The sequence below is a fragment of the Dendrobates tinctorius genome, unplaced genomic scaffold, assembly GCF_039654945.1.
Source record: "Dendrobates tinctorius isolate UK_male_01 unplaced genomic scaffold, ASM3965494v1 ptg000016l, whole genome shotgun sequence".
NCBI classification, from domain to species: domain Eukaryota; kingdom Metazoa; phylum Chordata; class Amphibia; order Anura; family Dendrobatidae; genus Dendrobates; species Dendrobates tinctorius.
Window position 1 is genome coordinate 90,829,327 of NW_027361684.1, and position 26,667 is coordinate 90,855,993.

General features: G+C 43.9%; 1 protein-coding gene across 1 annotated transcript in view; it reads right to left on the bottom strand.

Annotated features, from left to right (window-relative positions):
• Positions 1-12,091: 12,091 nt before the first annotated feature.
• Positions 12,092-26,667, bottom strand: part of LOC141080666 (amine oxidase [flavin-containing]-like) — a 199,355-nt gene continuing 184,779 nt past the window's right edge. Inside the window, exons 14-15 of the mRNA XM_073566054.1 lie at positions 15,632-15,694; positions 12,092-13,019 (exon numbers count right to left, since the gene is read on the bottom strand). Of these exons, the coding sequence (XP_073422155.1) occupies positions 12,867-13,019; positions 15,632-15,694 (216 nt within the window). The 3' untranslated portion in view covers positions 12,092-12,866. The remainder of the gene's footprint in view (positions 13,020-15,631; positions 15,695-26,667) is intronic.

A 26,667-nucleotide genomic window follows, 5' to 3' on the forward strand; every position in this document is an offset into this window, starting at 1 on the left:
TATCCTGTAGTCACTTTGGACACAGCTGTGCCATCGAGCCTGTCACATAGCGCTCAGATATTCATTGGGCCTCACACAATCCACAAGTGTCCAGTGTCCAAAAGTGTGTGCAGAGATTCAAAATCTCCCTTATCCTCTCGTCACTTTGGTCACAGCTGTGCCATCGAGCCTGTCACATAGCGCTCAGATATTAATTGGGCCTCACACAATCCACAAGTGTCCAGTGTCCAAAAGTGTGCGCAGAGATTCAAAATCTCCCTTATCCTCTCGTCACTTTGGTCACAGCTGTGCCATCGAGCCTGTCACATAGCGCTCAGATATTCATTGGGCCTCACACAATCCACAAGTGTCCAGTGTCCAAAAGTGTGCGCAGAGATTCAAAATCTCCCTTATCCTCTCGTCATTTTGGTCACAGCTGTGCCATCGAGCCTGTCACATAGCGCTCAGATATTCATTGGGCCTCACACAATCCACAAGTGTCCAGTGTCCAAAAGTGTGTGCAGAGATTCAAAATCTCCCTTATCCTCTCGTCACTTTGGTCACAGCTGTGCCATCGAGCCTGTCACATAGCGCTCAGATATTCATTGGGCCTCACACAATCCACAAGTGTCCAGTGTCCAAAAGTGTGTGCAGAGATTCAAAATCTCCCTTATCCTCTCGTCACTTTGGTCACAGCTGTGCCATCGAGCCTGTCACATAGCGCTCAGATATTCATTGGGCCTCACACAATCCACAAGTGTCCAGTGTCCAAAAGTGTGTGCAGAGATTCAAAATCTCCCTTATCCTCTCGTCACTTTGGTCACAGCTGTGCCATCGAGCCTGTCACATAGCGCTCAGATATTCATTGGGCCTCACACAATCCACAAGTGTCCAGTGTCCAAAAGTGTGTGCAGAGATTCAAAATCTCCCTTATCCTCTCGTCACTTTGGTCACAGCTGTGCCATCGAGCCTGTCACATAGCGCTCAGATATTCATTGGGCCTCACACAATCCACAAGTGTCCAGTGTCCAAAAGTGTGTGCAGAGATTCAAAATCTCCCTTATCCTCTCGTCACTTTGGTCACAGCTGTGCCATCGAGCCTGTCACATAGCGCTCAGATATTCATTGGGCCTCACACAATCCACAAGTGTCCAGTGTCCAAAAGTGTGTGCAGAGATTCAAAATCTCCCTTATCCTCTCGTCACTTTGGTCACAGCTGTGCCATCGAGCCTGTCACATAGCGCTCAGATATTCATTGGGCCTCACACAATCCACAAGTGTCCAGTGTCCAAAAGTGTGTGCAGAGATTCAAAATCTCCCTTATCCTCTCGTCACTTTGGTCACAGCTGTGCCATCGAGCCTGTCACATAGCGCTCAGATATTCATTGGGCCTCACACAATCCACAAGTGTCCAGTGTCCAAAAGTGTGTGCAGAGATTCAAAATCTCCCTTATCCTCTCGTCACTTTGGTCACAGCTGTGCCATCGAGCCTGTCACATAGCGCTCAGATATTCATTGGGCCTCACACAATCCAAAAGTGTCCAGTGTCCACAAGTGTCTGCAGAAATTCAAAATCTCCCCTGTCCTATAGACACCTTGTACCTTGTTTTACATTACTATATAGTTTGTTGGATTTTGTCTACATTTCTACCAAAAATGAGGAAGGCTGGTGGAAGAGGCCGTGGAATTGGGCGGGGGTTGGCAGCTGGTAATGATGGTGTTGGTGGTGGATCTGATGGAAGTGGCAAGAGCAAAATAGGACCGAATGCAGGAGGTGTTGAGCCTGCGTCATCGTCTGGCTACATAAGGCCTCGAACGCTTAGTTTTCTAGGAGTTGGCAAACCGCTTTTAAAGCCAGAGCATCAGGAAAAAGTTTTGTCTTACATTGCTGACTCAGCCTCCAGCTCTATCGCCTCCTCTTCTTCAGTTGTAAAAAGTAAAAGCACTGAGTCGTCATTGGAGGCTCATGTTCATGAACCACACCTTTCCTTGTGTCCTTCACCCCAACCAAGATTGAAGGATGACGCAGGCCATACTACTGATTACTCCATGGAGCTGTTTTCACATACCATGCCTGGATTATCAAGTCAAATGGTGAATTACCCAGGCCAAGATGAATCTGACATGGAGTGCACTGATGCACAGCCGCTGATGGATGATTCTGCTGGTACATTCACTCAGAGCACTACATTGTCCTCGCAGTGTACAGAGCCAGATTCTGACCCTGATGAGACTCAGGTGCCCCTTCCCGCACACTATACCACCATACACGGTGACACAGAGGAAGGTGCACATGACATAGAAGAGGAGGTGATGGATGACCCAGTTGTTGACCCAGATTGGCATCCATTGGGGGAAGAGGGTGCTGCTTCCAATAGCTCAGATGAGGAGCATCCACAGCAGACATCGACATCGCAACAGCTGTTATCTGGCAGGCCCGTAGCACTCCAAAGACAGGTTCCAAACATCAAAAGAGTTGCTGGACTGCTTGTCCAGAGGGTCAAAAGATCACAGCGTGCTAGGCCGCAAAATGTCTGCCAAAGTAGGAAGAGTGCAGTGTGGCACTTTTTTGAACAAAATCCTCATGATCAGGCCAAGGTTATCTGTAAGAAGTGCGCAAAGACCTTTAGTCGAGGGAAAAATCTGAAAAATTTGAATACCAGTTGCATGCTTAGACATTTAACCAGCATGCACTTGCAAGCATGGACACAACACCAAACCTCAAGTGCCACATGTGCAACTGATCACAACGAAGGTAGTCAGCAACGCTACATTGTTTCCCCCACTGTAAGCCCACCGGTTAGCACAGCAGCAAATGTTGAGGTGTCGTTGCAAGGCCACAGCAGTCAGGGAATCCCACTGTTATATCAACGAAAGACTGATTCTAGGCCATCAGAAAGAACACCAACTCCATCACCATCATCAACCCTCTCTCAGTCCGCCCTGTCCACCGCTACTTCCACCATATGCAGCTCTCAAGTCCAGCTCACCCTCCCAGACACTATGAGTAGGTCAAGAAAGTACTCAGTCTCTCATCCGCGTACACTGGGTTTGAACGCCCACATTGCCAAACTAATCTTGTTTGAGATGATGCCCTTTCGGTTGGTGGAAAGCGCAGCTTTCCGCGAACTCATGGCCTATGCAGTACCACGCTATGACCTACCCAGTCGCCACTTCTTCTCTCGCAAAGCCATCCCAGCCCTCCACCATCATGTGAAAGACCGCATTGTCCATGCACTCAAGCAGTCAGTGAGCGGAAAGGTGCACCTCACAACTGATGCATGGTCCAGTCGGCATGGCCAGGGCCGTTACGTGTCCATCACTGCGCACTGGGTTATGTGGTGGATGCAGGGTCCACAGGGGACAGCGGTGGTGGGACAGTGCTGCCTAGCCCACGGTATAGGAAACAGTTGGCTGTAGGCGTTCGACCCTCCTACTCCTCCTCCAGAAGCGAAAGCTCGTCCACAGAGCGCAGTCGTACGAGCACTCCATCTGCAGCTGCCACTGTTGCACACGATGTGTCCCCCTATCGAGCAGCTAGTGGAAAGCGTCAGCAGGCTGTGTTGCAGATGATGTGTTTGGGCGACAGACACACCGCCGAGGTGCTGGCCGAGTACTTGAAGCGACAAACTGAGTCATGGCTGGGCAGTGTACATCTTGAGGCAGGCAAGGTAGTTAGTGATAACGGCCGTAATTTTGTGGCAGCCATAGCCCTTTCAAAACTCAGCCACATACCTTGCTTGGCTCACACCTTGAACCTCGTGGTGCAGTGCTTCCTCAAAAATTATCCGGAGTTAACAGCCCTGCTCCAGAAGGTGCGAAGACTGTGCGCGCACATCTGCCGGTCGCCTGTACACTCCGTTCGTATGCAGAAGCTGCAGCGATTGCTCCACCTTCCCAACCACCGCCTCATTATCGACATTGCAACAAGGTGGAACTCCACCCTGCACATGGTGGAGCGGCTGTGCGAGCAGAGGCAGGCCATAATGCATTTGTGGGAGGATACACGGCCAGGCACTTTGAGAGCAGACATGGAGTTGACAGGTGTGCAGTGGTCGAAGCTGAAAGACCTCTGTAAAGTCCTTCAGTGTTTTGAGGAATGCACACGGCTGGTAAGCGCAGACGACGCCATCCTAAGCATGAGCATCCCTCTTATGCGTCTGCTCATGCAAACTTTGACGCACCTTAAGGAGCAGGCATCTGCAGCCAATGTTGATGAGGAGGAAGAGGAGGAGGGAATCCTTGATGACATTCAGCCATTGTCTGCTCAGGGACCTCTCCTGGACGAGGTGGAGGAAGAAGAGGAGGAGGAGGATGATGATGGGGATGATTACTTAGGGGAGGAGGATGCATCTCGTGGGGCAAGTGAAAATGTTGGCGTGGCAAGGTCTGGTACAGGGTTTGTGCGTGACTGGAGGGATGTGGATTTGCCAGAAAGTGCTCCTCCACCCAGCACTTGCAGTGCATCATTGACACCGGGAACATTGGCCCACATGTCAGATTATGCCTTGCAGATCCTAAAAAGGGACCCCCGCATTGCCAAAATGATGAACGATGACGACTACTGGTTGGCCAGCATCCTGGATCCACGCTATAAAGGCAAATTACAAAACATCATGCCACAGGATAACCTTGACCTTATATTGGCTAATAAACAAGCAACTCTGGTAAATCGGTTGCTTGAGGCATTCCCAGCACACAGCAGCGGTGATGGTTCTCACACGAGCCGTACGGGCCAGGGGCAGCTTGGCAGAGGTGTTCGTGGTGCACACAGCAGAAGTGGTGTTGGAGACAGGGGTTTCATGACAATGTTGTGGACTGATTTTTCAAATACAGCTCACACAACTGGTAATACTGCATCGATGGAAAGTGACAGGAGACAGCAGTTGTCAACTATGGTAACAAACTACTTTTCCTCCCATATCGATGTTCTCCCACACAGGTCATTCCCCTTTGACTAGTGGGCCGCTAAACTGGACACCTGGCCTGAATTGGCCCAATATGCCTTACAGGAGCTCGCTTGCCCAGCTGCAAGTGTGCTATCGGAAAGAGTCTTCAGTGCAGCTGGATCAATCCTGACAGAAAAAAGGACCCGTCTGTCAACCCAAAATGTGGATGATCTAACCTTCATTAAAATGTACCATGCATGGGTTTCCAAGGATTTTGTCCCACCTTCCCCTGATGACACATAGGGTGACAGAAAAATGGCTTGCTTTGGTCCACCTCTTCCTGGTACTTCACCTATTTCGCCTTTTGCATCAGCTGAATGTCCAACATCAACATATGCCACTTTCTAAAACTCCCTAACTGTGCTGCCTCCCCCCCCATGGCCGGGGTCACCACCTGGCGCACGACACCGTGCGAGTGCCGTTGCCCTGGACAGGTGGGTAAGCCGACTCTTGGGCGCGGGCACTGGCACAGGGTCCCTCATAGTGCAATCAAGTGTCTCTGACGGTGGTGGTGCACACCTGCCGTCAGACACACCGCTGTACTATGAGGGGCCCAGTGCCAGTACCGACGCCCACGAGTGGGACCCCTTGCTTGGGCAGGGCCCCAGCATTTGCAATCTTTACCTCTCCCTGCTCCTCCGCTGTGTAATCTGGGCCGTCAAATCCATACTGTGCCTGACACCGTCTGAGCCTGCCTCCTGAGACATATATTTTGAATGTGTACGCTATCCATACATGTTATCCGGGGAAACGGTACCCTTTCAAACCTTTGTGCAATCACGTGCAATCCATACTGGGCCTGACACCGTCTGAGCCTGCCTCCTGAGACATATATTTTGAATGTGTACGCTATCCATAAATGTTATCTGGGGATACGGTACCCTTTCTAACCTTTGTGCAATCACGTGCAATCCATACTGGGCCTAATACCGTCTGAGCCTGCCTCCTGAGACATATATTTTGAATGTGTACGCAATCCATACATGTTATCTGGGGATACGGTACCCTTTCTAACCTTTGTGCAATCACGTGCAATCCATACTGGGCCTAACACCGTCTGAGCCTTCCTCCTGATGTATAGACATAGATTTTGAATGTGTACGCTATCCATACATGTTATCTGGGGATACTTTACCCTTTCTAACCTTTGTGCAATCACGTGCAATCCATACTGGGCCTAACACCGTCTGAGCCTGCCTCCTGAGACATATATTTTGAATGTGTACGCAATCCATACATGTTATCTGGGGATACGGTACCCTTTCTAACCTTTGTGCAATCACGTGCAATCCATACTGGGCCTAACACCGTCTGAGCCTGCCTCCTGAGACATATATTTTGAATGTGTATGCTATCCATACATGTTATCTGGGGATACGGTACCCTTTCTAACCTTTGTGCAATCACGTGCAATCCATACTGGGCCTGACACCGTCTGAGCCTGCCTCCTGATGTATAGACATAGATTTTGAATGTGTACGCTATCCATACATGTTATCCGGGGATACGGTACCCTTTCTAACCTTTGGGCAATCACGTGCAATCCATACTGGGCCTAACACCGTCTGAGCCTGCCTCCTGAGACATATATTTTGAATGTGTACGCTATCCATACATGTTATCTGGGGATACGGTACCCTTTCTAACCTTTGTGCAATCACGTGCAATCCATACTGGGCCTAACACCGTCTGAGCCTGCCTCCTGAGACATATATTTTGAATGTGTACGCTATCCATACATGTTATCTGGGGATACAGTACCCTTTCTAACCTTTGTGCAATCACGTGCAATCCATACTGGGCCTAACACCGTCTGAGCCTGCCTCCTGATGTATAGACATAGATTTTGAATGTGTACGCTATCCATACACGTTATCCGGGGATACGGTACCCTTTCTAACCTTTGTGCAATCACGTGCAATCCATACTGGGCCTAACACCGTCTGAGCCTGCCTCCTGAGACATATATTTTGAATGTGTACGCTATCCATACATGTTATCTGGGGATACGGTACCCTTTCTAAGCTTTGTGCAATCACGTGCAATCCATACTGGGCCTAACACCATCTAAGCCTGCCTCCTGAGACATATATTTTGAATGTGTACGCTATCCATACATGTTATCTGGGGATACGGTACCCTTTCTAACCTTTGTGCAATCACGTGCAATCCATACTGGGCCTAACACCGTCTGAGCCTGCCTCCTGAGACATATATTTTGAATGTGTACGCTATCCATACATGTTATCTGGGGATACGGTACCCTTTCTAACCTTTGTGCAATCACGTGCAATCCATACTGGGCCTAACACCGTCTGAGAATGATGGATGGGGCCCACCATACACTGGAACATTCCAAAGGTGGACATCAGACACTGGAGCAGCATTTACAGGGCCCATTATACACTAGAGCATTAGAAATGGGGCCCATTATGTTTGGAGCATTATTTGGGCCCATAAGACAGTAGAGCTTCATCTATGGGGACCAACATATACTGTAGCATTATGTGGAGCTCATCATATACTGTTTCAAACATTATATGGGACCAATGATTCTGTATGGAGAAATAGATGGGCCTTGTCACGAGATGTAAAAAGTGAGGTATTTTTCATTGTACTATACCGCTATTTCTCTGCCGTATCGGAGCATGATGAGTTGTGGTATGTGTTAAAGGGGCGCTCTTTCACCCAGGGCACATGAAAACCTGCAGCCAGCCCTCCCCCCCACAACTTTAGCCAAATAACCCCCATTTTTCAGTGTGTAACTTGTATTATGAAGTTAATTAAGGTTGACAAGCTTAAGTAAGAAGAATTGATGCTTTTGGCATTCAAATGGGCACTGTAGGTGTGTTTCCTGTCCTCCTCTCACTGCCGACTTTTATTCCCCATTGACTTACATTGGGTTTCGTGTTTCGGGACGACCCCGACTTTTCCCTATAATCGGACGATCTTGCTCGACCCGACTTTTAGAAAAGTCGGCTTTCACGAAACGAAACGCGACCCTAAAAAACCAAAAGTCGCTCAACTCTAGTGTTCAGTACTGATGCCGAATTTTACTGTTCGGGTTTGCCCATCTCTAATGGTAGCCCATCCTAGTTTGACATCAGGAGAGATTGAAGTTTAAAGAAACTCAGCTCCCAAGACCTGTGTCTCAACTGACAGAAGTGCTGTATCGTAAGCACACATACCTCGATGTGCCAAGGAGAAAGGCTGTGACATGAGAAGAAAGAAATCTTCTACTCTGCTGACTGAGATGATTTTTTATACCAGCTTGAGTCTTAAGTGCTCAGTCAGCCAAGGAGATTTACTTCTTCTCTTGTGATTACCCTTATCCTCAGAGTTATCAGTGCTCAATGGAGCTCAAATGTTGCATGGGTTAATAAAAGGTTCCATTTTACTGGATGTGCTGCCTCACTCTCCATATCTTCTGACTGTTGGTGTCTGTGGCATCAAATCCTTAGCGGTGTGAACTCCCTCTTTCAAATTGCCAGTGCTGTTACCTTTCTTTTAATTCAATTCAGTAAAATATGATGAAAGCTCCAAAAATGTTGTCAGTTTGACTAACAGCAAGTATTAAAGAAGTTTTCAGATCCCTGTATTTTCCAGGTAAGTGCTCCTCCACATTTTATGGCTCTGGCTACAGAAATCTTAACAATAGCCCGTCAATCTTATGTGTCATTTGGGCTAATAGTGCAGGAATTAGTACAGTATCTGTATAGTGTATGGGCGCCAATATCTTCTCTAACCACTGTCAAATTAACATAGCATTTTAGAAACATACCTACTGCCACTTGTGCCTGTCCATAGAGTAAAAATCACCTATTTTGAAATTTGGAAGTGGGAGTAGAGAGATATACTGACAGCTTACTTTATGCTCACCAAACCACTCTCTATCCAACACTTGTTAATATTTTATCAAACATTGATAGATTTTCTAACTTATGCAATGGACACAATGTACAATGATTAACAAATACCCAAAACATGAATAGATTCACCAGTACATGACACAAGTTCTAGCTCTTTATTATGTTGTATTCTTTAATTCGAAAGCACAGTAGTAGTCAAGAATTTGACAACATAATTGACAACATAATTAAATTAATACTAATTTTGACTATCAGTATGTCTGACTTTGAACAAATTGTATTAGTCACAATTACATATGTGTAAATATGTGTGTAGATATCCACTACTGAAATTATATTTCTAATATAGATACGAACATTGATCATTTTCTTTTCACTCATCTTGTTATCTTCTTTTAAAAGCTACATGCAAATTGTAAAGGACAAGTGGATTACAAAAGAACTGCAGTAACAAATTTTGTCTTAACACTTATCATATTCATTATCAATCAAGAGTAGAATTAGAATTTAAACATGGTGACGTCATCAATGAAAAGAAGGTTTATGAGTTACCAAGGTCATAAAATGGACAAGTATCCAGGCATTTAAAGAGGTTATCTACTATTACATTTTATATTTAAATTGTGTGGTGTAAAAATTGGAAAAACTCAAGATACTCACTTACCGGACCTCCACTAAAAAAAGCGAGACGGTTGGACAGAATTTTGATCATTGCAAGCTACCATAATTGGTTGCAAAAGTTATGCGATATCTGAAAAGAGGGCTGGAAGACTGTCAGGGTTCACAGATAACAGTGTGGAAGAACAGTGGGTATTTAACAGGTTAATATATGCTTTTTTTCTTTCTTATACCACACAATTTTAACATGGTAAAGTCAAATTAAAATGTTCGCAAATTCAAAAATGTAATATACACCTTCAGTTTTACAATAGACATTGTCTTAAAATTTTATTGGTCATACTCTCAATAATTTTAACAACTTACTAAGATGATGGAAGGAAGTAGTTACTAATTCCTTAACCGTACTAATTTCTTTCAGTTGTTTCCACTGTCATAACACAGCAAAAAACTTGGACTCTACATAGTTCTACCGAATTTTAACCATCATAGAACCTTATGGTAGTTTCAAATTGGGCTGTGATTGTTACCAAGATGCTTTTGTGACATAATTTTGTCTTAAAGAAGTAGTCTGTGACCACCACTGCCAAAAGTTTTTATGCAAAGCTGCATACTGTATCCAGGACATATTTTAGATATGTAGCCCTGGGCAAAAGTAAAAGTGGGACCCCAAATGCTAACATATTGCACCATAGTATAGAAACAGGTTGCATTTCAAAGGATCAGTTTTCAGTTCATTAAATGAGCACCAATTGGTTATATTCAAGTTGTTCGGCGCTTTTCTATTGGGCTCTTATGCAGGCTAATGAAGAACTATAGGGACAGAATGATTATTAATATATGGTTATATATTCGGTACCATTGCATATCATCAGTACAACATCTCTTATTTACATAGAACAGTGCCAAGAACAATGATTTTTGTTCCGGCACATACGATCCAATCACCTGATGAATGAAAATTTTGCTTGTTAGTTAGGAGAATGTTTACAGTTAAGAAAGCTTGTCTGTGCTGCCGGTATTTTTATATATGGATGCCATACATACCATGTCACTGCACGCTGCATGCTAAACACACACACACATTATTAAACACATTCCTTGCTACACACACGCTGCATGTTCCTCACATAGACATGTAGTACAGGATATATTGCATTGTTAGCATAATTTCTGGCTTAAAAAGGGAAGCCGCACCAGACTGACCAGCCGACAAAGCATGCAGCTGTATAGGTTGTAGCCAGGAGCCCCTTTGGGAGTTCTGAGCAACTGCCCCAAATAGGGGCCCTGACTGTACCTCTTGGGAAATTTAATCTTGGAGCTAAACCTCTGTGATCCCGGTTTTAAGCCAACTACCACTATTTAAGTAAAGAACATCAAATGCTAATATATTCTGTGCTACAAATGGATAGTGTGTTTGTAAAGGTACTGTCACACTTAGCGATGCACCAGCGATCCCGACCAGCGATATGACGCGGTCAGGATCGCTGGTACATCGCTAAGTGGTCGCTAGTGAGCTGCCACACAGGCAGATCTCAACAGCAACATAGCAGGGGTCGGGGGTCGCTACTTACCTGTCAGACAAGGCGATCCTGATGTCTTCCCGCCCGCGTCCACGCGTCGCTCGCCTCCACAGCAGGAAGCCCAGCAGGAAGCTGACGACGAGAAACGGTCCAGGACGTTCTCACGCGATCAGCGATAACCAGCGGGGGAGCGGTCGGAGGTAAGTATCAGACATAACGATATCGCTAGCAATATCGCTATAACGTCACAAAAGCCAGTGACGTTATAGCGATATTGCTAGCGATATCGCTTAGTGTGACAGGCCCTTAACACACAATGCACAATAAAATACGTCTAGTGACCAAATTTAAATTGTTAAATAATTTAACTATTGTTTACGGGTTTTTTTTAGAGAGTAATTCCTAATGAGTAAATTAAAATTATTACACTGGTATAGGAAGGACATAAAATGGACAAATGAAACTTATATCTACAAAATATAGTTCATTATACATGTAGTATTGTGGATACATGCAAAAAGATACCTTATTATAAATTAAATGTTTTGAGGTAATTGTATATTTCTAGACTAGTTCTTCCAGGATAAGTATAGTAAACTGAAAGCAGCAATAAAGACCTGGAGTATCACAACCATGAGACATCACCAATGTTTTCCCTGTAAAAAAAACAACTGCTAGCAACCATGTGTAAATTCTTAAAAGGACTAGGCCTCACTAAATAGTAATCCTCACTAGCAGATTATAACATTTGACTTCTAATGAATTATGCTAAAAGATGCAACCTAACTCAGCATTGACCCATCCCCTGATAATACCGAGTATTCAGCAAAACATGTTCAGGGGACATGTGCTTGGTCTTTAGTTTTAAACCTGTTGCATCATCTACCTCTTTATCCTTGTACCGTGGGGTGTCATCACAAATACCTGTGATAAGCAAATGTTACCTCATCAATCCAAACAGTATCTACTTCTTTTAGAAGAAATGCAATTATGTTATTCATACCCCGAATTAGTTTGCATTTTTTAACATAATGAATAGTGATGAGCGAGTATACTCATTTCTCGAGATTTACCGAGCATGCTCGGGTGATCTTGGAGTACTTGGATGTGCTCGGAGATTTAGTTTCTGTCACCTCAGCAGCATGATTTCTGGCTGCTAGAAAGCCTGAATACATGTGGGGATTTCCTAACTAACAGGCAATCCCCACATGTATTCAAGCTGACTAGCAGCCGCACATCATGCAGCTACGGCGACAGAAACTAAATCTCCGAGCATGTCCAAATACTCGGAAACCACCAGAGCATGCTCGGAAATCTCGAGTAATGAGTATACTGGCTCATCATTAATAATGAATTAAAAGTTACATTTTATAACCTGTTAGTGAGGGTTACTATCTAGTGGGGCCTTGCCCTTTTAGGAATTTATACTATATAAAATATCTCTCTCAGGTTGTATTATCTCTATGGGCTATTTTCATTACTCAGTTAGTAGGAAACATCAACTTAAAATAATTCAAATTTGGTTGACTTTTATAAAATCGTTGAAACATAGCTTGTGACATTGAGATTGTATTAAATATTGACTCTAGCCTTACGTTGAATAGTGTCAATCAACTGTGTCTTGTACAATCCTCACATAATATATGTTGGCATTCAGCAGTTTTGTCAAAATTTGTTGCGTTACAAAATTTTTAGGAAATATCAAAAATAATATGTTCTAAACAAAAATCAACACTAAAAAAGTAATCTACAAAATCATCCAACACTATGTTAATGACATTTTCAATCATTGACTTGAAAATTATTTTTTAACTATATCGGGATTGTTAAAACACAAATTAACTGTTCATTTCTGAAATTAGGTACAATAAGTTATTTCACAGACTAGAATTGTAGACTAGAACTAAATCTTTGGAATAAAGCATCTATTAATTCCGAACAGGAAGTCCTTTTTTGTAAAAGCTTAATCCTAACATGAGTGTTGTTATAACTGTTGAAAATCCAAAAAGAGTCAGTAAACCGCCAATGGAAGGTAAGTTTCTTTCCAAAAATGTAGTTGTAATTGGATTTGCTGGAATATCCTGCAAAAATATGAGAAGAAAAAAGAACAATTTAAACACAAATCAATTCTCACCATTCCAAAATATTTATTAAAGTGTAACTCCATTTCTGTAAAGGCAGTGGTTAAATGAATTAATCATGCTTAAAGGCATTGTCCCACAAACAAAGTACATTTTAATCACTAGATCTTGGTATTAAAATAGGTTCCACAATTGGATGTGGTAAAAGAAATGTTCTTGTGCTGAGACCATGCTGGAACATGGTCAGCACATACCACAGCTTCTGACTGGAGATGGGCAGACACCTGGATTTCAGGTCTGGTGGATTTGGCTGAACACTTACAAAAGTCTTCGGGTCCGGGTACCAGAACAGTTTGCAGACCTGAACCCAAACTTGAAAGGGGGGCCCAAACATAGAGTGTTTGTTACGCTGTCATGTCCATGACATAGCGGCAAACACTGTTTCTGATCGGTAGTTTTGAACAGCTGACATGTGCCCGCAATAGCTGCGGGTGGAATTGCGATCCACCCGTGGCTATTAACTAGTTAAATGCCACTGTCAAACACTGACACTTATACTTTACAGTTCTACTAATTTTGCAGTCTTGCTAGACACCCGTATCTGTCACACAAGAAGAAGTTCACAACCTACCATAAACCAGGAAGTAAGCAGAATTGTGAGTTACTCCAGAGATAATTTGAGAATACCCCACTGACAGCGGCATTTAACAAGCGCTTCTGACAAGCACGCCGGAAATACGCTCTTCGGTGACCCGAGCCACGTGATCGCGGCTCATCGGTGTGTCAGCATGACAACCGGAGGTCTCCTGGAAACCTCTATGGTTGTCAGTGCTGAATTGCTAGGAGTGCCACCCAGTGGTCGGCGCTCATAGCAAGTCAGTAATTCAGCTACATATAGGCGATCTGCTCATCGCCTCTATGTAGCTGAGCCGATCCAGTTGTGCCAGCTTCTAGCCTCCTATGGAGACTATTGAAGCATGCCAAACGTAAAAAAAAAAGTGTTTAAAAATATAAAAAAATACAAAAGTTCAAATCACCCCCCTTATGCCCCATTCTAAATAAAACAATAAAAATAGAATCAAACCTTGCCAAAAAGTTCCATTTTTGTCTCATCTGTCCATAGGACATTCTCCCAGAAGCATTGTGGCTTGTCAACATGTAGTTTGGCAAATTCCAGTATGGCTTTTTTATGATTTTTTTCAACAATGGTGTCCTCTTTGGTCATCTCCCATGAAGTCCACTTTGGTTCACACAACGTCAGATGGTGCGATCTAACACTGATGTTCCTTGAGCTTGAAGTTCACCTTTAATCTGTTTAGAAGTTTTTCTGGGCTCTTTTGTTACTATTCGTATTATCTGTCTCTGATTTGTCATCAATTTTCCTCTTGCGGCCACATCCAGGGAGGTTGGCTACAGACACATGGAGCTTAAAGTTCTGAATAACATGTGCAACTGTAGTCACAGGAACATCAAGCTGCTTTGAGATGGTCTTATAACTTTTACCTTTAACATGTTTGTCTGTAGTTTTCTTTCTAATCTCCTGCGACAACTGTTTCCTTCGCTTCCTCTGGTCCATGTAGTCTGTGATACACACCATGTCACCAAACGGCACAGTGAGTGTCTGTAGCCCTCTATACAGGCCCACTCACTGATTCCAAGATTGTAGACACTTGTGATGCTAATTAGTGGACACACCGCGATTTAACATGTCTTTTTTGTCACATTATTTTCAGGGGTACCATTATTTCTGTCCAGGCCTATTTTATGAGTTTTATTTTTTTTAAATTCTGTGGAAGCATGGTTGGAAATCAATGTCTGACTTTCATTTGTTTATTTTCATAGATTTTTGATTTATTATTACTTTTGTCAAGTTATTTCTGTCACCACTGTGGTTTTTTCTGTCATTAAATGAGGGTAAAACAGCAACTTTGACCACGTGTGAGTATTAACCCAGGTATTCACAAGCAAAGAATGTGGAATTGGTGTGACAAGTTGTATGTTCTCTTTATTGAATACACGTCAAAGCACCGTACATTTACGAGAGGTTGTGCCTGGTATTGAAATACACCAGTGTTCAAGAGCCGTGTTGCTCGAAACGCGTATGGTCTCATTACACACCACCCCTTGTCATTGCTGTGCCATCTGATATGTCTGTTTTGTCATTTTGAATTTTTTTAGGAACATCCAATAAATGTTTTCTAATTTTTAAATAAGCCCTGTGAGTGAGCTGGATCCACTTCTATTTTTCCTACTGAAATTCACTACAGATTTGTCCTATACAAGTAAATTGATAAATGATGCCAGATACAACTGTTACTAAAAGTACAGTACTGTGATGTATTGAGCATTGTAAACACTAAAGGAGATGTGGCTCTTGCCAAAGCAATGCAACCTCTGAAGCTGATCAGCAGAGGTGCTGAAAAGGGAAATCCTGACAATTAGATATTGCAGGCACTTTTAATGTTATCTTTTAATACTGTTCCATAAAGCCTATTTATTGCACATAGAATAGTATGCCAAGCAAGACTGACTCTAGCTGGATCCCATGGTACACTGTTTTGATTGAACCCACATAAGGGACCTAATATTCAGAAACATAATTGAGTTCTTACCAATGACTGTGGTTCTGTCATCAAAATATCATTCTCGGAAATTTTTCCCAGCTCACATAAAATCTAAAACAGAATTAATAGAAAGGTTATAGGATTTACAACCAGACAGTGAAATAAAAAAACTTAATCATAATTATGTAACAATAAAGTCATTATTTTGGAAATTTATCAACATTTTATGAATTAACAAATTAATTAGACAATACACTTCAGATACCATATATACTCGTGTATAAGCCGAGATTTTCAGCCCATTTTTTGGGGCTGAAAGTCCCCCTCTCGGCTTATACACGAGTCATATACTGGAGGGGGATCGGCGGGGGAGGGGGACCAGGGGAGTCAGAGATCATACTCACCCCCTCCTGGCTCGTCTCTGCAGCCCCCTGCTTGTTCCATGTTCTCGGCGCCCCTGATCATCCTGCTTCAGCGGTCACGTGGTACCGCTCATTAAAGTCATGAATATGCACATATACATGACTTTAATGAGCGGTACCACGTGACCACTGAAGCAGGAAGAGCAGCGGTGCCGAGAACATGGAACAAGCAGGGGGATGCAGAGATGAGCACCAGGAGGGGGTGAGTATGAGCGGGGGGAGCCATATTCATCTGTCCCCGTTCCACCGCTGTGTGTCGCTCTGCTGTCTTGCGTCCTCTGCAGTGACATTCAGGTCAGCGGGTGCGATGACGTAGTTAGTATGCGCCCTCTGCCTGAACAGTCACTGCAGAGCTGGCAATGCTGATGAGCAGCGGGCAGCAACGGAGGTGAGTATACATTTTTTTGTTAAAGGAGGCAGCTGCAGCAGCAACATGATGGGGCCACTCACTGTCATCATTATCTGGGGCCACTCACTGTGCAGCATTATCTGGGGCCACTCACTGTGCAGCATTATCTGGGGCCACTCACTGTGCAGCATTATCTGGGGCCACTCACTGTGCAGCAAAACTGGGGCCACTCACTGTGCAGCATTATCTGGGGCCACACACTGTGCAGCATTATCTGGGGCCACACACTGTGCAGCATTATCTGGGGCCACTCACTGTGCAGCAAAACTGGGGCCACTCACTGTGCAGAATTATCTGGGGCCACTCACTGTGCAGCATTTTCTGGGGCAACTCACTATCCTCATTATCTGGGGCCACTCACTGTACAGCATTATCTGGGACCACTCACTGTGTAGCATTATCTGGGGCCACTCACTGTGAAGCATTATCTGGGGCCACTCACTGTGCAGCATTATCTGGGGCCACTCACTGTGCAGCAAAACTGAGGCCACTCACTGTGCACCTAGGCTTATATGCGAGTCAATAAGTTTTCCCAGTTTTTTGTGACAAAATTAGGGGGGTCGGCTTATACACGGGTCGGCTTATACACGAGTATATACGGTAAATCACATTTCCAATATGTCAACTTTAAAATGTTTATACAAAAAATAGCTATTGATAACAATCTCTGAATTAATTATAGCCAAACAATACTTTTTATTAGATGGTTCATCTATTTCAGCTACATTCCCTGATCTTTATTAAAAGAATGCATACAGCAATGCAATGATGAAATAAAATTTTCCAGGTTCAACAAATTTTTTACCCAAATAGATTTTCTGTGAATACTACAAAGCTTCTATTTGCCCTAAAAAGACATGTGCAACACCCTGAGAGCTCCTAATCCATTCAAGCTCTTTAACAGAAACAAAGCCTTAGTAATGTTAAATAATGTAAACATCACCAAAGAAACAGAAGATTCTTCTAGATACACTTTCAGAAAGGGGATGAATTAGTGCAGCATGTACAAATATAAAATTTGACTAGTAAAACAGGTGTGGAAAAAAAAATTGCACAAGAAATGCAAACATTCAGTAAAGTTGCTTGTGATAAGCAAGTACACCCACTCTGACTGACATTGGTTTCATTTTTTATTCTGTAAAAAATATTGTGCTTGTTTGCTGCTGCTTTCTATTGCATTAAAATAGACCTAAAATATGTTGTAATTGTTAATTGTAATTGTTACAATTGTGGTTGTAATTACAATTGTTGTAATTGTTGCTGCTGGTACCTCACCTATTTCTCTCTCCCTACTAATTGAATTTTTGTATTATTCACATACTACTATAGTCATCTTCATTGATGCAAATGTACAACACCTTACTAACTGAAGAATTTGACCAATTTTCTAGAGCTTTCTATTCCCAGCTTTATTGCTGAGCTTTGAGCATAGATATCCTCTCACTGTCTTTAATCACTCTAAGGGCTCATACTTACTTGCGAGAGACTCGCACGATTCTTGTGCAAGTCTCTCGCATGAAAACATGGCACTGCCGCCGACACTCAGACCGGAGTGTGCAGCTACATGTATTTCTATGCCGCCGCATGCTCCGGTCCCAGTGCTGGCAACTGCCAGGTTTTCATGCGAGAGACTCGCACGAGAATCGTGTGAGTCTCTCGCAAGTGAGTATGAGCCCTAAAATTGCTGCTGCATTCCCTATCTAGGCTTGTAAACTGGCTGTGATAGTGCCTCCTGATTGGCTGCACTATAACATGCGATGTGATAGCTGAAAGGTATTATAGGGACACCAGCACGATCATGCCTGAGGTGATGGCAGCCTTCTGTGGCTGTTTCAATCTACTACAATGTGTGAAAAGGCTGAAAGCATTGCGTTGCTTTCTTTTGGTGATCCGCACAAATCAAATCACAAATTAGTTGAATTCACCAGGATCTACCAATTTCATGAAATTTGACTGAAATTCAATTAGCATTGAATTGATTTGCTCATCACTTCTCAGCATAGAACCATAATAATAACCATTAAAGGTAATCTGTCAGTAGGTTTTTGCTATGTAATGTGAGGACAGCATGAGGTAGAGGCTAAAAGACAGAAACCAACGATGTGTCATATGTCGAGCTGTGTGATGTTGTTTACCAAGACTTAAGATTTAATCACTTGGTGAATATTATTGCAGTAACTAGCTGGCACACACTTTCAGGTCTAACTCTCCCCCTTCTGTGATAAGCAGCTCATTGTCTATAGAGCATGCACACTGAAAGCCTGGTGTGGGTGGGGTTAGATTTTTCAGCTCTGCTGCATTGCTAAATCTAAAAACTCTGTGTCAGAACTGCTGCATAGAGTAAACTAAAGTTATACATCACTTGATTCAGGGTCACTTTGCCTACATCAAGCAAAAACCTGCTGACAGATTCCTTTTAATATCTTTAGGATTATAGAACAATTATGAACAATTCTGAACTAAACCTCATCATAAAGCATCTGTACCTATTCTCAATAATGCTTTTAGGCTATGTGCACACGTCCAGAATTCTGGCGGAAATTTCTGCGGGAATTCTGCAACTCCCTGCCGCAGGAAATACGCTAGAATTCTGCATGCGTAATTCCCATGTATTTCCCTAGATAAACTAGCGTTTTGCAAGCGTAATTAGCTTGCAGAATGCTAGCATTTTCCAAGCAATCTGTAGCATCGCTTGGAAAACTGATAGACAGGTTGGTCACACTCATCAAACATAGTGCTTGACAAGTGTGACCAACTTTTTAGTATTGATGCTGCCTATGCAGCATCAGTAGTAAAAAGATATAAAGTTTAAAATAATAAAAAAATAAAAAATCGTGATATTCTCACCTTCCGGCATCCCACGCAGCATTCCCAGTCCTCGTGATGCTCCCGGCAAGTCCCATTCCCAACGATGCCTTGCGACAATGACCTTTGATGATGCAGTGGTCTCGCGATACCATAGTGGTCTCGCGAAACCACTACGTCATCAAAGGTCATTATCGCAAGGTATCGCTGGGAATGGGAGTTGGCGGGACCATCGCTGAGGCCTGGGGACGCTGCGAGGGATGCCGAAAGGTGAGAAGAGCACGATTTTTTATTTTAATTCTATTTTTTACAGGGATATGGTACCCAAAGACTGGAAGAGAATCTCCTCTCCTCCAGACCCTGGGTACCATCCGCACATTTTCTGCTTACTTTGAGCATGGTGGGCATAGCCACATGTGGAAAGTAAGCGGAACAATGCATTCCTATGTGTGTGGAATTCCCGCGATTTCACACAAAGAATGAGCATGCTGCGTATTTTTCCGTGATGCGATTTTGCTGCGGAAAAATACACAGCATTAGCACAGCATGTGCAAAATGCCATTGAATACATTGGCTTGCTTATTTTATGCGTTTTCCCAGCGTCAAAACCCGGCAAAAATGCATAAAATACGTTGGAATTCCGGACATGTGCACATAGCCTAAGGGTTTAAAAAAAACAAATTTCCCTTGAAATTTGTGCACTCAAGCTAAGAATACCAAAAGGCAAATACATAAGTACAGTGCCTTGAGAAAGTATTCGGCCCCCCTGGAACTTTTCAACCTTTTCCCACATATCACGCTTCAAACATAAAGATTAGAGTTGAGCGACTTTTGGTTTTTTAGGGTCGCGTTTCGTTTCGTGAAACCCGACTTTTCCAAAAGTCGGGTCGAGCAAGATCGTCCGATTATAGGGAAAAGTCGGGGTCGTCCCGAAACACGAAACCCAATGTAAGTCAATGGGGAATAAAAGTCGGCAGTGAGAGGAGGACAGGAAACACACCAACAGTGCCCATTTGAATGCCAAAAGCATCAATTCTTCTTACTTAAGCTTGTCAACCTTAATTAACTTCATAACACAAGTTACGCACTGAAAAATGGGGGTTATTTGGCTACAGACTGTGGGGGGGGAGGGCTGGCTCCAGGTTTTCATTTGCCCTGGGTGAAAGAGCGCCCCTTTAACACATACCACAACTCATCATGCTCCGATACGGCAGAGAAATAGCGGTATAGTACAATGAAAAATACCTCACTTTTTACATCTCATGACGAGGCCCATCTATTTCTCCATACAGAATCATTGGTCCCATATAATGTTTGAAACAGTATATGATGAGCTCCACATAATGCTACAGTATATTTTGGTCCCCATGGATGAAGCTCTACTGTCTTATGGGCCCAAATAATGCTTCAAACATAATGGGCCCCATTTCTAATGCTCTAGTGTATAATGGGCCCTGTAAATGCTGCTCCAGTGTCTGATGTCCACCTTTGGAATGTTCCAGTGTATGGTGGGCCCCATCTATCATTCTCAGACGGTGTTAGGCCCAGTATGGATTGCACGTGATTGCACAAAGGTGAGAAAGGGTACCGTATCCCCAGATAACATGTATGGATAGTGTACACATTCAAAATATATGTCTATACATCAGGAGGCAGGCTCAGACGGTGTTAGGCCCAGTATGGATTGCACGTGATTGCACAAAGGTTAGAAAGGGTACTGTATCCCCAGATAACATGTATGGATAGCGTACACATTCAAAATATATGTCTCAGGAGGCAGGCTCAGACGGTGTTAGGCCCAGTATGGATTGCACGTGATTGCACAAAGGTTAGAAAGGGTACCGTATCCCCAGATAACATGTATGGATAGCGTACACATTCAAAATATATGTCTCAGGAGGCAGGCTCAGACGGTGATAGGCCCAGTGTGGATTGCACGTGATTGCACAAAGGTTAGAAAGGGTACCGCATCCTCGGATAACATGTATGGATAGCGTACACATTCAAAATATATGTCTCAGGAGGCAGGCTCAGACGGTGTTAGGCCCAGTATGGATTGCACGTGATTGCACAAAGGTTAGAAAGGGTACCGTATCCCCAGATAACATGTATGGATAGCGTACACATTCAAAATATATGTCTCAGGAGGCAGGCTCAGACGGTGTTAGGCCCAGTATGGATTGCACGTGATTGCACAAAGGTTAGAAAGGGTACCGTATCCCCAGATAACATGTATGGATAGCGTACACATTCAAAATATATGTCTCAGGAGGCAGGCTCAGACGGTGTTAGGCCCAGTATGGATTGCACGTGATTGCACAAAGGTTAGAAAGGGTACCGTATCCCCAGATAACATGTATGGATAGCGTACACATTCAAAATATATGTCTCAGGAGGCAGGCTCAGACGGTGTTAGGCCCAGTATGGATTGCACGTGATTGCACAAAGGTTAGAAAGGGTACCGTATCCCCAGATAACATGTATGGATAGCGTACACATTCAAAATATATGTCTCAGGAGGCGGGCTCAGACGGTGTTAGGCCCAGTATGGATTGCATGTGATTGCACAAAGGTTAGAAAGGGTCCCTTTTCCCTGGATAACATGTATGGATAGCGTACACATTCAAAATATATGTCTATACATCAGGAGGCAGGCTCAGACGGTGTTAGGCCCAGTATGGATTGCACGTGATTGCACAAAGGTTAGAAAGGGTACCGTATCCCCAGATAACATGTATGGATAGCGTACACATTCAAAATATATGTCTATACATCAGGAGGCAGGCTCAGACGGTGTCAGGCACAGTATGGATTTGACGGCCCAGATTACACAGCGGAGGAGCAGGGAGAGGTAAAGATTGCAAATGCTGGGGCCCTGCCCAAGCAAGGGGGGCCCACTCGTGGGCGTCGGTACTGGCACTGGGCCCCTCATAGTACAGCGGTGTGTCTGACGGCGGGTGTGCACCACCACCGTCAGAGACACTTGATTGCACTATGAGGGACCCTGTGCCAGTGCCCGCGCCCAAGAGTCGGCCTACCCACCTGTCCAGGGCAATGGCACTCGCACGGTGTCGTGCGCTAGGTGGTGACCCCGGCCATGGGGGGGGAGGCAGCACAGTTAGGGAGTTTTAGAAAGTGGCATATGTTGATTTTGGACATTCAGCTGATGCAAAAGGCGAAATAGGTGAAGTACCAGGAAGAGGTGGACCAAAGCAAGCCATTTTTCTGTCACCCTATGTGTCATCAGGGGAAGGTGGGACAAAATCCTTGGAAACCCATGCGTGGTTCATTTTAATGAAGGTTAGATCATCCACATTTTGGGTTGACAGACGGGTCCTTTTTTCTGTCAGGATTGATCCAGCTGCACTGAAGACTCTTTCCGATAGCACACTTGCAGCTGGGCAAGCGAGCTCCTGTAAGGCATATTGGGCCAATTCAGGCCAGGTGTCCAGTTTAGCGGCCCAATAGTCAAAGGAGAATGACCTGTGTGGGAGAACATCGATATGGGAGGAAAAGTAGTTTGTAATCATAGTTAACAACTGCTGTCTCCTGTCACTTTCCATCGATGCAGTATTACCAGTTGTGTGAGCGGTATTTGAAAAATCAGTCCACAACATTGTCATGAAACCCCTGTCTCCAACGCCACTTCTGCTGTGTGCACCACGAACACCTCTGCCAAGCTGCCCCTGGCCCGTACGGCTCGTGTGAGAACCATCACCGCTGCTGTGTGCTGGGAATGCCTCAAGCAACCAATTTACCAGAGTTGCTTGTTTATTAGCCAATATTAGGTCAAGGTTCTCCTGTGGCATGATGTTTTGTAATTTGCCTTTATAGCGTGGATCCAGGATGCTGGCCAACCAGTAGTCGTCATCGTTCATCATTTTGGCAATGCGGGGGTCCCTTTTTAGGATCCGCAAGGCATAATCTGACATGTTGGCCAATGTTCCCGGTGTCAATGATGCACTGCGAGTGCTGGGTGGAGGAGCACTTTCTGGCAAATCCACATCCCTCCAGTCACGCACAAACCCTGTACCAGACCTTGCCACGCCAACATTTTCACTTGCCCCACGAGATGCATCCTCCTCCCCTAAGTAATCATCCCCATCATCATCCTCCTCCTCCTCTTCTTCCTCCACCTCGTCCAGGAGAGGTCCCTGAGCAGACAATGGCTGAATGTCATCAAGGATTCCCTCCTCCTCTTCCTCCTCATCAACATTGGCTGCAGACGCCTGCTCCTTAAGGTGCGTCAAAGTTTGCATGAGCAGACGCATAAGTGGGATGCTCATGCTTAGGATGGCGTCGTCTGCGCTTACCAGCCGTGTGCATTCCTCAAAACACTGAAGGACTTTACAAAGGTCTTTCAGCTTCCACCACTGCACACCTGTCAACTCCATGTCTGCTCTCAAAGTGCCTGGCCGTGTATCCTCCCACAAATGCATTATGGCCTGCCTCTGCTAGCACAGCCGCTCCACCATGTGCAGGGTGGAGTTCCACCTTGTTGCAATGTCGATAATGAGGCGGTGGTTGGGAAGGTGGAGCAATCGCTGCAGCTTCTGCATATGAACGGAGTGTACAGGCAACCGGCGGATGTGCGCGAACAGTCTTCGCACCTTCTGGAGCAGGGCTGTTAACTCCGGATAATTTTTGAGGAAGCACTGCACCACCAGGTTCAAGGTGTGAGCCAAGCAAGGTATGTGGCTGAGTTTTGAAAGGGCTATGGCTGCCACAAAATTACGGCCGTTATCACTAACTACTAGAGTTGAGCGATACCGTCCGATACTTCAAAGTATCGTATTGGATGGTATCGGCCGATCTTTAAAAAAAGTATCGGTATCGCCGATTCCGATACCGGAAGTCCCATTCAAGTCTATGGGACTTCCGGTATCGGAATAAGAAAAACCCTTTCCTGCCCTTGTACAGCCTCTCTGGGGTCTGTACGGGCCTTTCGGGGGGCTGTGCCGGCCTGCCAGGGGGTCTGTGCAGGCTCCGGTGGTCTGTGCCGGCCTGCCGGTGGTCTGTGCAGGCTCCGGGGGGCTGTGCCGGCCTGCCGGGGGGCTGTGCCGGCCTGCCGGGGGGCTGTGCAGGCTCCGGGGGGCTGTGCCGGCCTGCCGGGGGGCTGTGCCGGCCTGCCGGGGGGCTGTGCCGGCCTGCCGGTGGTCTGTGCAGGCTCCGGGGGTCTGTGCAGGCATCGTCCGATGGGACTACAAGTCCCATCGGGCGATGCCTGCTACCATGACAGTGATTGACACATTAGCCAATGATGGGACAGTAGTAGTCCCATCATCCGGCTAATGTGTTAAATGTAAAAAAAAAAAAAAAAAAAATACTACATACATACTACATGCATACTACATACATACTACATTCATACTACATACTACATACATGCTACATTCATACTACATAAATACTACATGCAACATACATACTACATATATACTACATGCATGCTACATACATACTGCATGCTACATACATACCACATATATACTACATACATACTACATGCATGCTACATGCATGCTACATGCTACATACATAACACATATATACTACATGCATGCTACATACATACTACATGCTACATACATACCACATACATACTACATACATGCTACATACATACTACATATATACTACATGCATGCTACATACATACTACATGCTACATGCATGCTACATACATACTACATGCATGCTACATGCATGCTACATACATACTACATGCTACATACATACCACATACATACTACATACATACTACATACTACATATATACTACATGCATGCTACATACATACTACATGCTACATGCATGCTACATACATACTACATACATACTACATGCTACATACATACCACATATATACTACATACATACAATACATTCATACAATACATACATAGACATACAGTACATATAACATAGAGTAACATACTTACCAATACTTGTCACATTGTTCCCCGAAGCCATTGTCTTTTCCGGAATAAATATTAACATAACAAACCACAAAAATACTCACCCACGATCCGAAGCAGTCCACGAGTGTGTCCCACGACGATCTTGGGTAGAGAACTGCAGCATCAGCTGTTGCTGCCGTTCTCTACGGGCTGCAGGAATCCAATGACGGAAGGTAGGTATCCTTCCGCACTGTATTCCTCCGCCACTTAAAAAAAAAAAGTCCCTAGTCTCACTTTATGCCATTGCTGTGTGGGAATTTCCCACGCAGCAATGGCATAAAGTGAGACTAGGGACTTTTTTTTTTTAAGTGGCGGAGGAATACAGTGCGGAAGGATACCTACCTTCCGTCATTGGATTCCTGCAGCCCGTAGAGAACGGCAGCAACAGCTGATGCTGCAGTTCTCTACCCAAGATCGTCGTGGGACACACTCGTGGACTGCTTCGGATCGTGGGTGAGTATTTTTGTGGTTTGTTATGTTAACATTTATTCCGGAAAAGACAATGGCTTCGGGGAACAATGTGACAAGTATTGGTAAGTATGTTACTCTATGTTATATGTACTGTATGTCTATGTATGTATTGTATGAATGTATTGTATGTATGTAGTATATATGTGGTATGTATGTAGCATGTAGTATGTATGTAGTATGTATGTAGCATGCATGTAGCATGTAGTATGTATGTAGCATGCATGTAGTATATATGTAGTATGTATGTAGCATGCATGTAGTATATATGTAGCATGTATGTAGTATGTATGTGGTATGTATGTAGCATGTAGTATGTATGTAGCATGCATGTAGTATATATGTAGTATGTATGTAGCATGCATGTAGTATATATGTAGCATGTATGTAGTATATATGTAGTATGTATGTAGCATGTAGTATGTATGTAGTATGTATGTAGTATGTATGTGGTATGTATGTGGCATGTAGTATGTATGTAGTATGTATGTAGCATGCATGTAGCATGTAGTATGTATGTAGCATGCATGTAGTATATATGTAGTATGTATGTAGCATGCATGTAGTATATATGTAGCATGTATGTAGTATATATGTAGTATGTATGTAGCATGTAGTATGTATGTAGTATGTATGTGGTATGTATGTGGCATGTAGTATGTATGTAGCATGCATGTAGTATGTATGTAGCATGCATGTAGTATGTATGTAGTATGTATGTAGTATGTAGCATGTATGTAGTATGTATGTGGTATGTATGTAGCATGTAGTATGTATGTAGCATGCATGTAGTATATATGTAGTATGTAGTATGTATGTAGTATGTATGTGGTATATATGTAGCATGTAGTATGTATGTAGCATGCATGTAGCATGCATGTAGTATGTATGTAGCATGCATGTAGTATGTATGTAGCATGCATGTAGTATGTATGTAGTATGTATGTAGTATGTATGTAGCATGCAGTATGTATGTAGTATGTATGTATTATATATGTAGTATGTATGTAGTATATATG